This window comes from Bicyclus anynana, chromosome 5 (assembly GCF_947172395.1).
Source record: "Bicyclus anynana chromosome 5, ilBicAnyn1.1, whole genome shotgun sequence".
Taxonomy (NCBI): Eukaryota; Metazoa; Arthropoda; class Insecta; order Lepidoptera; family Nymphalidae; genus Bicyclus; species Bicyclus anynana.
In genome coordinates this window covers 13,676,713-13,691,882 of record NC_069087.1, presented here as the reverse complement: position 1 = coordinate 13,691,882, position 15,170 = coordinate 13,676,713, and the positions used below count along the sequence as shown (strand labels likewise).

Below are 15,170 nucleotides of genomic sequence, written 5' to 3'. Positions count from 1 at the left end.
TTGTATGATGTAGTATTACCCCGCACGTTCACAACCAGCAAAATCCTTTTAATGAAAACCGTAAATATATTTCATTTATACACATTTCGCATATTACTTAAGAGATCACATGCTTTTTAGAGGTGAACCTTATCTTATGAAAGTGTAAATGGAATATCTTTGCACACTAAATCTACCTTGCAAATTAGAGATAATCCACAAAGTTATAGACAATATACCTAATTAATAATTTCTTAGTTTTCCTGAACAACGGATAGTAGATTTTAAAGTAGTTGTAGCTTGCACGTAATATTAGTAATTGCACGTACCTTTCTCCCACTAACTATTCAGGTATTGAATCCTTTGGATGCAAGATGTAATGAACCAAGAAATGATGCTATTTGCGTCAGCCAATTGAAAAACTCACGCAACATCAACCCCGCAATCTTACAAGAGAAACCTGATGTGAAAATCTTCTTGCCCTTCCGTTTCTTCAACTATAGACCAGAGATGTTATTCCAGCCGAATACATACAACAGATTTTTAGGTAAGATGTTTATTTTAATGGGGTTACGGCATTATTGTATAGATAAATATTGGATATTAATGTACATGTGAATATTCACAGTGGCACCATCTGGGGATCACGTGATCAGTTTAATTGACGAAATCTCATACATGGCTCCCCCGGCACCGCTTATCAGTCAAATGGATGATATCAACCCTGACCAATTCTGTAATGGGGATAACAGACCAGCAGATTGTGGACAAAACTGTATGTGTACTCACAAAGTAGACATACCCCTGAACGCTGTAGTAGAAATTGTACTTGTAGATGAAGGTATGTTACATAAGGAAATGATTTTTCTAATGTTACGGTTATTACTATGCAAAATGCTTCACACTTGTTTTATCTTTCAGTTCAAATCGTCAACTTATCTCACCCGTTCCACTTGCACGGATACGCATTCAATGTTATCGGTATTGGTCGATCTCCAGACCAGAACGTGAAGAAAATTAACTTGAAACACGCTCTCGACCTAGATAGAAGAGGATTGTTGGAGCGTCATCTAAAGCAAGGAGATCTGCCCCCAGCTAAAGATACCTTGGCAGTGCCTAACAATGGTTACGTCGTCGTCCGTTTCGTAGCTTCAAATCCAGGATTCTGGCTTCTTCACTGTCACTTCTTATTCCACATCGTCATCGGAATGAACGTCGTTCTTCAAGTGGGCACTCAAGCAGACCTTCCTCCAGTTCCACCCAACTTCCCAACTTGCGGAGATCACCTCCCTCCCATCAACTAAGCGGTTCCTAAACCCTACTTCAGTTTTCATATGTGCAACAATTGGTATAGCAGTTGATTTCATGTTAACTAAGTGTAATTATGTGTTTGTTTTGTGTGATGTGATCAGTAGATTCGAAGTGCTCGAGTCTGCTTATGTGTTTATATTGTTTTCGAGAATGTTTTCACTGAAGTTCATGATGGTCTGTGAATTTATTTAAAGGTGATAGTTTGAGTGAATTTCAGTAAAATCTTATGCCATATATCAGCGATACCTGCTTCGTGTTTGGTGTCACTTTTAATATTGCATAGTTGAGGCTCTTAATTGTACGAAATCATTAAATGTTTTTTTTTATTTTTTACTACGAACGAACGTTCTGTAACTAACGACTTGCCATTTAATTTTTCACCAAGGATATTTATTGATTATATATATTTAAATATTACTTAACAGCTGCTTCAAAAGTAAGCCACCCCAAAATTCCAAGTTATTTCTCGTTGGTTATTCAATGTGCTTTACACATTTTCGATGAAACAAGAAATGAGATCGGTCACATTTAACCTGGAAATGGCCAGAGTAGAAAACTATATGGCAAAATAGTTCATTATTTGAGGGTTAAATTACAACTACTTTAAAAATTAAATGCCCTTTATTTTTTAATCTATTTGGAAGTTTATTTTTAATAAGTTCAAGTTAGAACTTATTAAATTTTGAATTCACTTTTATAATGCCTATTCTATTAGTTTATTTGTAACTTTTGTGTTTTAAAAAATACTTTGTTTATTACCCTCATCAAAAGATGAATTAATTACATAAAACAATATTCTCCAGCTGTAAAAAAAGTATAAGTTCCATTAGATATGATTTGAAACATTACAAGCTATCAATAACACATAAGGTTATTTGTGGCCATGGCACTTTACGCTCAGGTCACAGCATGTATGAATGTGGCCGACCTTTAGAATCCTTTGTGAATTTATTGTCAACGGTATTTTAGCGTACGGGTATCAGAGGGATGGCTTACTTTTATATGTGGTCTGTTTATATAAATGTGTTTAGTAAATTAAGTTACTTTCCCGTTACTAACCCCAAATTGCATGTACCACAACAATTAGAAAATGTAAATACTTAGCTAAACCGCATTATTTGTAAATACACCTAAACCTGTACTTACCACTATAAAAATGATTGCACAGCACCCTACAACGAAGACTGTTCATAACGATATTAATATATAAATAGTTAACAAAAGTTACCATACGCAGTTACCAATATTAATATAAGGAAAATATTATTAATAAAAATTATGTGTATAATCGCGGGAATGGTTATCACTGAATAAGTCAGCGTATAATGAAAAGAAATATATATTTTTATTGGCTATTTAATAACATAAAAGTTTCAAAATTAAGGCTATTTAGCTATACATGCAGTATATTTTCATATTTTACCTTATAAGAAAATTGTAAATTTCATACTACATAATAAAAATCATATAAAATACACTATAATTTTATTTACCTTAAGATATCATTTTTTAAAAGTAAAATTCCATTTTTTTTTGAGTTTTCAAAAACAACGATTTTGACTCTACAAAAAATAAAAAATTATAGCGATGTATATGTGTAAATTCTAATGTTTTATATTAATTTTTGCACCAGTAGTTTGTATTAGTGTATGATATTGGTGAAATGCACTCACCCCTAAGCCTCGAGGCAACACCAACCTCCTGCAGTAGTGGCACCCCTGCCCCGGAGTGATATATTGCACGGAACCCTCACTTCAGGTTGTATATTTTATTTTATTAATTTTTAAAAGTTCAATTATATTTAATAATTATTATTAAATATATTATTTTTAAATTAGACTATGATGATTAGATGATCAATGAATTTGTAAAAAAAATATTAACTTTTTTTTTAATATAAAAAAAACTTTTTTTATTAATAATTACAACTTTTTTATATATCTAACAATTCAATTTCTAAATATATCAGTTTTTCTATAAATATAGTAAAACTAAAGATGAAATAAGATGTAATTATTAATAGGTACCAAAACAGATTTCGATAATAATATTTTACTTTGTTAAATTTTTTTTTAATTTTTTATTAGGTTATGAACCCACTGGATGCGGTCTGCGATGTCAAAAGAGTCGATGCTGTGTGTGTCAGTAACCTTAAATCATCCAAAGCGATAGATAAGGCCATCTTGCAAGAGCGGCCAGATGTCAAGATATTTTTGCCGTTCAGATTCCACTTCTACAAACCCAATGATCTATTCAAGGAGAACACTTATAGAAATTATTTAGGTATGTTGAAAACAAAAAAAAATCAGCTTGTTTTTTTGTTTATTGACAAGGAATACAAAAAGAATCTTATGCTAACTTATCCTAATAACTATACAAATCAGTCCCACGTGGAATGGTTTTAAGAATACTGGCTGCAGTTCCGCGAAGAACAGCTAAGCTGATCCTTTGCGTAAATAAATTTTTTTAGCAAAAAAATTCATCCGACTTCGAAATCACAAAAATAAACTAAAAAACGAAAAGTAACATCGTATGTGCCACCCTCTAATCACTTTAAAGGCGATGCCAAGCCAGTGGCGTATTAAATAAAGCAAATTATATTTTTGTCCTAGCATAGTGAACGAACGCGCCACAGTACGCAATTTCGTAATTTTCATTTTAACACAAAATTACTATACCGATTTTCATGAAAATTAAATGGGAGTAATCTCAAAGTTTATTTGTTTGTTTCAAAGAGTATTCTTTGAAATAAACTAACTGTGTGGATTTTCATCCTCTTCCTGACAAATTAGTCTACTTCCATCTTAGATTGCATCATCACTTGGTGAGATTGTAGTCAAGAGCCAATTAAGGGTTAACTTTTAAACAATAAAAATAAAAAGATTCAGTAATAATTACCATTATTTCTTTTGAATATGCTAGTTGACACTTTTTTTAAATGATCATAGATATATAGTTGTTCATTATCGTTTTACTAGATTAAAATTTTTTCTTACTTTTTTGAAACGTGATTATATGAAAATTTTAGTTTTCAAATATGTTTTGGACAATACGAACCAAAACGCCTGTCGGCAATGACGGTCTATATTCCAACTGTTTCGAACCCTAATTCCATGTACTACACGAAATTAATATTGTTTATATTAAATTTGAAATGTCAACTACCCTATTCCAGTGGCCCCCAGTGGAGACCACGTGCTCAGTCTGGTGGACGAGATCTCGTACTCCGCGCCGCCGGCCCCCCCGCTGTCGCAGATGCACGAGCTGCCCCCCGAACTGTTCTGCAACGGGGACAACCGGCCCGCAGACTGCCCCGCCGACTGCAGGTGCACCCACATGATCGATGTGCCGTTGAATTCTATTGTCGAGATAGTTCTTGTTGATGAAGGTAAGATAAATGAAGTACTATAGCTTGGCAAGTTCGTTCGTAACACTCCCGATGGTCCGCGCAGGCCGGGAAGGCATCGCTACCGATGCCGCACGCCTTCATACCCGAGTATATATCATCATCATCATCATATCAGCCGATGGACGTCCACTGCAGGACATAGGACTTTTGTAGGGACTTCCAAACATCACGATACTGAGCCACCTGCATCCAGCGAATCCCTGCGACTCGCTTAATGTCGTCAGTCCACCTGGTGGGGGGTCGGCCAACACTGCGCTTACTAGTAAGTAAAAGTATATATAATCAATATCAATATAATCGAGTATATTGAACAATTTATCTGGAAACGAGATATCTATACATGAAATCATGTTTTTCATGTGAATTAAAAGGACTTTGCCTACCTACTTTTTTGTTTTGAGATATTCCGTGTGTTTGAACCATTATTTTTTATAAACCCGCAAAACAACAATAACTCTACTAATAGATCAGATTCAAAAATGGAGAAGAAAATACATAAGTACAATGAGCCCACATTGGACTCACTGACATGGACTTCAGAGGATAAACTGGTGTGAGCCACGTATGATTCATCGGACTGTGAAAGTGTTAAAAGCATACAGAGCTGATTAGATTGAATAATTAAACAGCCCATGCATTCTGTAAAGTTACAGCGCTTTAACATCATTCGTTTCCATGGCAACTTCGTTGTTAGTGACATTGGATTACTATAAACATAAAATTCAAATTCGTATAAGATGTGTTATGAGCGATAAGTTCGTCGACGAATAAAATAACGGAATCGCACCCTTGTACGTATTATAAACTTACAAATAATTTCTTTTAATTTCAGTACAGTCACCCAATCTATCCCATCCGTTCCACCTGCACGGGACGTCATACAGCGTGATCGGAATGGGCCGATCGCCTGATAAGAATATAAAGAAGATCAATTTAAAACACGCCCTAGACTTGGACAGGAAGGGTCTTTTACACAGACAGTACGATCTGCCACCTCTCAAAGACACCGTAGCCGTACCTAATAATGGATACGTAGTACTGAGACTAAAAGCCGATAACCCGGGTACGTATTAAATTTACATATAACTATATGCTTATGATATCCTCTGAGATTTTAAGTATTAGACTATACCCGTACTTAATTATTTATTAAATTTATATGTAGCAGAATCTATATAGAGAATTATTACCGTCTTGCTTATTTTTGTCAAGCAGCATTGCTTTGTTGGCTCTGAAAAGAATAAGGTTGTCAGTGCAATTGCAGCACACGAGTCTTTACACTTCTGCCTGGTATTGTAGAGCGTAGGACCACAGAATACATATTGTATTAGTATAGGACGTCGCTTTATAGGACGTGGTTAAAGGTTCGGGCAGACGCAATTCTGGCGGACGGAAACGAGTCATAAGTCAAATGTTGCACCCGAGACGATCCCGTTAACGTCGCATCGGCCGCTACGATGTACCTAACGTAATTTTTGGTCATTTTGTACCAAGATGCCAAGTGATTTAGACGTAAAATTCGCACACAGTTTAAAAGCAAAAGTGGAAAAGTTATAATCAAATTTCATTACTTTTCCACATTGTAATGAATTACAAATGGCACACGTGGCAACACCGGTCACAAAGTACACTCTTCCCGAAGTCTGTTGACAACTGAAATCGCACTCCTGTTTTTGAAGCGACGGCAACGCGATGCAATTGCGATCACCGTGAGACGAGCCGGATGCCAGAGTCGCGTTGCCGTTCCGTTCCGTCCGCTGTTTGTCCAAAGTATTAATTAAATGTAGAATAAAATACCTATAAGTATTTAATCATATTTTTTTATATTTTCAGGCTATTGGCTATTCCATTGCCACTTCATCTACCACATAGTAATAGGAATGAATTTAATATTACATGTCGGAACACAGAGGGATCTGCCGCCGGTACCGCCGAACTTCCCTAGATGTGGGCATCATTTGCCATCAATAGCAACACCGTCGTACTACCCTGGATATTAGAGTCAAAGCTGAAGAAGAGCGATCTCTTACGACGATAGGTTGAAACCATATACATGAGTTCAACATTAAAAACGTACTGCCATATTTTATTATGTTGTTAAAAATATGAACAACGTACGAACGAAAAAAATAAATTATAAATCTATTTGGTGATACAAGGGGTCCATGATTATAAACTACAACTTTTAAACTAGGAGACCAAAGTTATCGATTATGTTACTACCCTCAATTCATAGATCTATCATATTATTCATAATCATTGTTTCTTTACCTTTGTGTCTTGATGTTATTATATTTTATCCAAATCTTTATACTCACATATCACAATATTTTATATATATTTTGTTATATCTGAAAAGTTGAAGTAAACTGTTTCAACGGATATTATTTTAATTTTATTTATTGTTTGATTTTCGTTAAGAATTTTGTTTCATTTATTCCTTTGGAGTTAAATGAGTAAGTGTTCCGTCCGTTGAACATGTTTACCCCAATTTTATGTTTTGTTACTTGTTTTAGAATTGTAAATAAATGCTATACTTAGGTAATGTCGTGTAATATAAAGTAGATGTATATTTTTGTACTATGACAAACATGAGATGGGATGTGTGAAGGATAACTTTACATCAATATTAGAGATTCTCATTTGGTGTTAAAATTAACGCACATACATCAAAATAATATGGCATAACCTTTTCATATTAAACCTCTCAATTAGGTTATTATATTGATCTGATGTGTATAATAACTGTATCATTATTACACGTTTTATGTAGGAGTAATGAATAAAGAGTTATTGTTCTCAAAAGGACATTTTTCAAGCTGAGTTTACGTCAAGATTAAGAACCGACATTTAAAACATATAATTAATTTGTAATAAGAAGCCCTCTACCTATTGATTCTTTGCTTGTCGCATATTATCATCAAATGCACTCTGCAATGCATTTAGTCCATTACAATTTTCACATTTAAGTTATTATTCGTCTATGACATTGAAATGTCTGAAATGCTTTTGGTCCCCACACACTCAATAATATTATCACTAAGGTTTCTCGTATTTCCTAAAGAAATAATACTCTAATGTTGTCGGAGTACGACTTACACCGACATTCATTGAAATCATTATTGTGTGTGTACGGAGGTATGTTTACGTTATAGTTTATGGCTTTTGAGTGTTTTAAGATTATATTTCTAAAACGAATGAGGATCTCAATTCAAGCTATGTGCTTGTGTTGGTACATATATGTTATAAGTTACTTTCCGTGGCTTTTTTGGCAATTTTAACATTATAGCGTAGAATCGTTTCTAGATGGATGATGATGAAACTAGACAAGAAAAAATTATATTTCAAACAATGCACGCTTATGCAATCTTTATTATAATTTTCCACCATTGAATAACATATTCGAGTCAATTACGATTGAAATATCTTGAAGATATTACCTAGCACGTTGCAGACAATAAATGTAATGTAAAAACGGTAACCAAAGTGTACAATAATCGAAAGATCACGTTCGATGCAGAACTGGGAAGCCTCATTTAAATGTACTGATTCGATGTAGAATATAAAGATCTTTTTATATTATAATATTTGTATGAATAACATTATTTTCTTCGTACTAAGTCGTTGTGAGACTTGTAACCGTAATAAATTTACGGTGTCTCTTATATTTAATATATTTGTCACACCTACCATACATTATACAAACTACTGCTTACGCCTGTTAAAAATAATATTCAATATCATTTGATAGGTAAACTAATCAAAAGAAGTTAGAATCTCTATAAATATTGGTTATTTCAACCCATTTGCAAATCGCTTTATACTAATATAGATTTAGGTTATTTTTTCGTACATTTAAAAATAACCCCATCTATCATAAAAAAATGAAGTCTTTAAATGATTTCCGTGCAATTATTAAAAGGAATAATTATGAATATTGTAATTACCAAGCAATACAGATTGCGTACAATTTTTTTTTTAATTAACTGTTAAATGTAACATTTTGTCCGTGAACAGGCCTCCACTATAATATTATACTCTACTTTGCTAAAACCTATTTTTATTATTTGTACATACTTATTTAGAACACAATATTTTTAAGATATTACAATAAAAGAGGCTTGGCTGATGTCAATTGCAAATAAGTATAAATATATATTATATTATAGTACTAACTGTATAACAATAAAATATAGTTAAAAAAACTTTAGACAATTTTTTAGTTAGTGCAAGTCATTTTAATATTAATGAAAATATTAACTTTACAAAATATTAAGTAATTTTGTAACTTATAATTGTAATTTTTTTATTGATAATATTTTTTGTAAGTATATATTATGCTTATAAAGGTCGCTGCATACGTTACGTTTAAGACGGGTTAGGACGTTGATCGGGCAGCGACGCAACGCAACGTCGCCGTTGCGTCCGTTCCGTCCCACTTTCATATATTATTTATGTTGTATGAAACGATATTTTATAAACTTGTCGTCACGTCCAATTTAAGATGAAACACATTACGTTTGCAGCGAACTTTAGTTAGGTACTTCAGTTGTATATTCTTACAATTTTTTTCGTTCGCAGTTCGACGAAAAAAATTAAACGAGGATAAAATGTATAATCAATATCATTCGGTGATGATGTAGCTTTCTAATGGTGAAAGAATTTTTGAAATCCGTCTAGATGTTTTTGATTTCAATCGTAACAAACAAAAACAAATAATGTCTCTTTATAATATTGTATGTGGTATAATATTGACCCTATTTATATTGACATCAGATAGTAGAGTGTATTTTGTTTAATTTTGACACAGAGTAGTATTTTGGTATAAAATATACTACTGTGGTGGTTTGATACTATAATATTTAATATCAATTAAATTATTTAAATATCAAATAATATAAACCAATGTTATTCTTTTTTTTGCCTACCTACCTATATTGGTAGACATTAGAATATTTGTCTGAAATGGTAAAATCTTTTTAATTCTACATCGAATAAATTATTTTTAAGGTTAATATAAAGAAATAAATGAAAAGTTATTTAAGTAAAATGTTGTTTTATTTTGATAACACTGACAAATTAATTAAATACAAATAAAGAGAAAACTCTAAGCACCTAATAAACTTTCCTAATAAATTAATTTTGAAAGAATGAAGAACTTAATTTAATTTAAGAAAGACAAACATACAATTGCAAAATCGTATGTTTGCCTATAACATGATGAGAGCCGTGGCAGCCCAGTGGATGAACTCTGCATACAATTCGGAGAGCGTAGGTTCGAATCCGGTTCGAATGCACCTCCAACTTTTCAGTTATGTGCATTTATCTATTTACAAAATCGCATTGAACAGATTTTATGTACCTTTAAATTAAAAATCCGTTTGTTGCGATGCGTCCGATACGTACAATTCATCCAATCCTCCAACTCCAATGAATCGTAAATACTGTTAGGAGTGGGAAGTGACAACAGATCAACAGGCGGGGATCGAACTCGCGACCTCTCGGTCCGCTAATCGTGGAGCTATTGTTTTAATTAGGTTAGCTGTAACACATAATTCCACTAATCGGCTTTTCTCTATAATTCTAGACTAGACTAGATAAACACATACATCGAATAGTTGGCCTACTCCGATATGTAAATACCCGTAGGTAAATAAATAATAACTATATAGTTTTGATATATAGCCAGGAGATCAAAGCAATGACATTTTTTTAAGATTAATTATGTTTATTTGTAGGTAGTCCTTTGATTTTTACCCTTGCGAACTTTAAAACTTGCAAATACTGGACCCCTGTGTAAAACTCCTAAATGTATCAAGAACAGTGGCGTAGCATGCCTTGGAGGGACCTAGTATCAAAATTAGTTGGGAGCCCAAACGAAGGGTAAAGATTTCTTCACAAAATGTCATTTCTAAAGTGCAAACTCTATAGGCAGTTTTTTATGTTTTTTTTTTCGGGAAGCCGATTAAGTGATACTGTGGATTACATTTTACTAATTTTTGCTTTCACACGTAAGGGGCCCCTCTTGTTAAACTAGGGTCTAAAATGGCCCATTATATACGAGGTAGTAAATGGAAAAACAGTTACACCTAATATGTTTTGTGTGTTACACTCTGATACGCCAACAGTCCAACGTGAGGATTTCCTGTACAGAAACAAAATATTTCAGAATAATCGATGTACAATGTACATATTTACCACTAGTAGACGCCGTGTAGTTTCACCCGCGTATTTCCCGTTCCTGTAGGTATGCCGGGATAAAATATAGCCTATAGCCATCCTCGATAAATGGGCTATCTAACCCTGAAAGAATTTTTTAAATCGGACCAGTAGTTCCTGAAAACAGTGCGTTCAATCAAACAAACAAACAAACAAACTCTTCAGCTTTATAATATTAGTATAGATAAAAAAACATACCAATCCACTTGAGAACCTCCTCCTTCTTGGTAATCGGTTAATAAAAATTTACCAAATCCTTTTGTATACCTAGATTATAGGTAAAAATGGAGTCATATTCATGCATGGAATACTATTTATTTTTTTAACCAATCTGATGCTAAGTAACATTGCTTCGCCACTCATCCTACAATACGACAGCAATGCTGATTAGTGTAATAATACAAATTGTGGTAGTACTTACTTTTACCGCTCTACTCGCTATAACCTAATAAGTAATCATGTTAAGTAGAAAATTTTGTGGTTTCAAGAGCCAAAAAAAGTTGTTTTCAAGGCCCTCTGTAGGGCCTCCCTCACTATAGAAAAGGGGATATGGCGCTTAAACCCACCATGCTGCTCCAATGCAGGTTGGCATGCTTAGAATGATATTTTTCAATTATTTTAATAAAAGTTAAGAATTCCATAGAAAACTTAATTAAAAATTATGTATTTAACCAATTTTTTCAAACGTCAAAATGCTGTCGTCCATTTTGTGACGTCAAGATGTTACTTGATGTCATTAAAGGAATAAAAGTCAAACTAATTATTAACTATTAATTTTGTCACACACCGTTTGGTCAAGGTAGTGTTAACGTTATGAAACAAAATATTTCAAAATATCATGGTCGAAAGCGTTTTGGCTTGTAGTGTCAAAAAAAATTTAAAAATTAAATTTTTTATCTACGTATTCTAAAATATTTTTTTTTTCAAATGTAGAACGCTAATGAACAATTTAAGACCCTTTTAAAAAAAATCAGCTAGCCCAATTTTTAAAGCACTTATTGTATTTTTTATTAAATGTTGACAACACCTGATATAATTATTTATGCAAAAACCTTTAACAGTACATGGAACTATTAAACGTAATGAAAAATTTATTTAACCCACACAAAACAGTTATCATAACAATAACAAACCATGAACCCAATAGTTCTGTTGGTGCTGTTTATTTTTAATTTTAATTTTGTTATTAACGGTAAGTGGTACTACCTACCTAATATAATAAATGTCAATTAATAATAGTGTTTTTTCATATTTTTAACCGACTTTAAAAAGGAGGGGGTTCTCAAGTTGACCGGTTTTTTATGTATGTATTACTCAAAGACGCCTGAACCGATTTGAAAATTCTTTTTTTGAATTTTAAGGGTATACTTCCCATGTGATCCCATATTCATCAAGTCTGGATCTGATGATAAAAACTTGGAGACATCGAGGGAAACTTTCAAAAATTATATGATTAGTATGTTCGTAAATTTTTTCGTTAAGGTTTTTAAATCAGTACAATTTCATTAAAGTTTGAAATCGATCTGACGATGGAGCCAAAATACAGACGATGGAACTCCTCAACGATTTACAGCAATTACTTTATGTTTGGGCTTGATTAATTTGTATTGATGAGAGCTTTCCACCTAGATAGGTTATGATTGTCATTCATTAGGATCTGGTAAAAAAAGACCAAGGATAATTAAGGGAACTACATGTATGTGGCCTGGCCATTATTATGCAAACTTTATGTATTGTAATTTATTATGTATCAGATAATGTGGGAAGTCTTGAGGAAGGAAGAATAATCGGTGGTCACGAGTCCAAGCCCTACAGTCATCCCTACCTAGTGTCTCTACAAACCCGGGTCCTATTCCTACGGTTCCATGTTTGTGGAGGAAGCATACTTAACGAACGATGGGTAAGCTCAGATGTTATTAAAGTACCTACACTAGCAGCATCGCGGTTAGAAGTTCCTGTGGATATTCGGGCATAAAAACCAATGTTACTCAAATAAGATATAGCATTCATATCTCTTTTGTCAAAAATATTTTTTAAAATCAGTAGAGTATTTCTCGAGTTAAATCGGATATCAAACAAATAAACAACAAAACTTACCTCTTTATAAATTGAGATTTTTAAATTTGACGAGGATGGAGGAGGAGGAAAACTACATAATAATAATAAATTTAAAATGCCTACCAAATTACTATGGCTTACTCATCTGTTTACGTGAGAAAAGTTGCCGGAAAATGCACTTGTTAACTAGGTTAGTGTGATAGTTAAGTATATATACTTAGTTAGATTACTTAAGATTTGTAAATATGAAATGTACGAGTGCCTACTTACCGACAAAAATCTGTATGATTTTTTAAAACAGTATTTTAATTTACAATTGATAACATCATTACAATTTCTTATAGTTTTACTTCCTGTGTGAAGGTGGTATGATCCAATGGCCTCCAAGAACATTTATCATTAGGAACTCGTCAATGGTGTAGTAATCTTTTACGAATCTATAGTTTAAAACGTATAAAACATTTCAGTTGTTAACTGCAGCTCACTGTACCAAAGAGTCATGGTTGATAAGATGGCTACCACTCGATGCAGTGGCCGGTGATCACAATGTCCACAATATTGGTCCTAGAGCACAGATCAGACCTGTTAACCTACGTATTGAACATCCACTATATAAAGGGTATGTTGCATTGTTGAATTGAAATATCTCGATTTATAGATACTGATTGGTCAAGTGACCATTTAACCCTCAAGTAATTTGAGGGCTCCATGGCGCAGTGGCATGCGCTGTGGACTTACACGACGGAGGTAATGGGTTCGTTTATCCGCTGGGTCAATTGAGGTTTGCTTCATTGGTCTGGCTAGTGGGATGTTGTGACCGTGGCTAGTTACCACCCTACTGGTAAAGGCGTATCGCCAAGCGATTTAGCGTTAGCCTGCTGTAGAAGACCAATGTAATTCCCACACATTATTTGGTTTTGCAGAAATAGAATCAAGGTGCCACATGGCTTCAGGCCCTAGCTCCTTAGGGGGCCTTTTAAATATGCTAATGATGATAACATTTCGAACAAGTATAACGAAAAAAATATTTTTAGAGGCATCGGACCACATGATATAGCAGTTCTTCGTGTGGATAGTCCATTCTTATTTACCGATGAAGTGCAGCCTATTAGTCTCCCGTATTATAACAAAATAAGCAATGAGGAGTCTCTATTGTTAGCTGGCTGGGGTGTCTTGAAAACGACATGGTTTATACCAGATCTACCAAATGGACTGCAAGAAGTTAAAGTTACTTATATGCCTTATGATGGTAAGTGTTTATAATTTTACGGGTATCTTGATTATTGTAAGATTCTTCAGATTCTTAAACTTTTTATTATTTTTGAGCCCAGACTAAAAAGAAGGAGTCCATCGTGTGATCTATGTAGTTATTATATATCCTCGTGTCTATCTGAGGCACTTGTGTCTTGTACTTTGCCTTGTACATATGAAATACTTGTGTCTTGTACATATGAAAAATAATTTCAAAGCTATAAAGGTGAAATTTTTCTGCAATCTATGTGCAATAAAGGTCGGAAATACTTATCCGAAGACGTCTTTATTTTTCTGTTGTGTTGAAAAGCATTCCTGCTTCAAAACTCCTTATAACTATGAACAGGGCTATGACATATTGAACTTTTCTTTCTTCCAAGAAATTCTTCATAAAAATTCTCAGGCCAGTGTTGGGAAATTGGTGGTGACACACCCTCGTGCGTCGGTACCGATCAGTATAACATCGAATAGTAAACAAACATCAATCTTACCCTGGACCTTAAACCTGTCAACTCACATTATAATGCTGATGATTTTAATTTGTAATTATTATTCTAGCATGTCGTAAAGCCGTCGATGAGCACCTAGAAAATAGCTACGAATACAACCCTCTGAATAAAGATTCCAATATTTGTACTGGACCTATCACTGGAGGGGTTGCCGCTTGCGGTGGAGATTCAGGAGGACCCCTCATACAAATGGTCCCTAAAAATAATATGGATCATAGAATTGAAGAAGCTGAAATTATTTATGACGAAGTCAACGATAATAAAACTGATGTTAATACTGAACAAACAATTGTTGAGGATGAAGAAAAGATACCTGTAGCACTCGGAGTTGTATCTTGGGGTATAACTCCATGTGGAGATAGAGGAGCTCCAACTGTATACACAAAAATAGCACCGTATGTAGACTTTATTAACGCGCATATTAAATTTTAGAA

At 33.7% G+C, this 15,170-nt stretch overlaps 2 protein-coding genes across 3 annotated transcripts in view; both read left to right on the top strand.

Moving 5' to 3' along the window:
- Positions 1 to 8,704, top strand: part of LOC112053115 (uncharacterized) — a 90,208-nt gene extending 81,504 nt beyond the window's left edge. Inside the window, exons 6-9 of one of the 2 annotated variants that reach the window (XM_052881503.1) lie at positions 3,378 to 3,573; positions 4,466 to 4,678; positions 5,532 to 5,762; positions 6,533 to 8,704. In XM_052881503.1, coding sequence (XP_052737463.1) covers positions 3,378 to 3,573; positions 4,466 to 4,678; positions 5,532 to 5,762; positions 6,533 to 6,699 — 807 coding nt within the window. In that variant the 3' untranslated portion in view covers positions 6,700 to 8,704. Of the gene's footprint in view, positions 1 to 330; positions 527 to 607; positions 821 to 900; positions 2,766 to 3,377; positions 3,574 to 4,465; positions 4,679 to 5,531; positions 5,763 to 6,532 lie in introns of those variants that run through there. The other variant, XM_024092414.2, reaches the window with a different exon arrangement.
- A 4,404-nt stretch (positions 8,705 to 13,108) lies between these two features.
- On the top strand, positions 13,109 to 15,168 carry LOC112053112 (kallikrein 1-related peptidase b22). The gene is made up of 4 exons (XM_052881877.1): positions 13,109 to 13,129; positions 13,420 to 13,595; positions 14,011 to 14,225; positions 14,786 to 15,168. The coding sequence occupies exons 1-4, from the start codon at positions 13,109 to 13,111 to the stop codon at positions 15,166 to 15,168; spliced, it is 795 nt and encodes a 264-aa protein (XP_052737837.1).
- Positions 15,169 to 15,170: the final 2 nt, after the last annotated feature.

What these genes read in the sequence shown, in the direction of transcription:
- LOC112053112 (XM_052881877.1), top strand. Translation starts at nt 13,109, where the DNA reads ATGGCTTACTCATCTGTTTAC. An exon ending in GAACATCCACTATATAAAGG is followed by an intron (nt 13,596 to 14,010) that starts GTATGTTGCATT and finishes AAATATTTTTAG; the next exon opens with AGGCATCGGACCACATGATA. An exon ending in TACTTATATGCCTTATGATG is followed by an intron (nt 14,226 to 14,785) that starts GTAAGTGTTTAT and finishes TTATTATTCTAG; the next exon opens with CATGTCGTAAAGCCGTCGAT.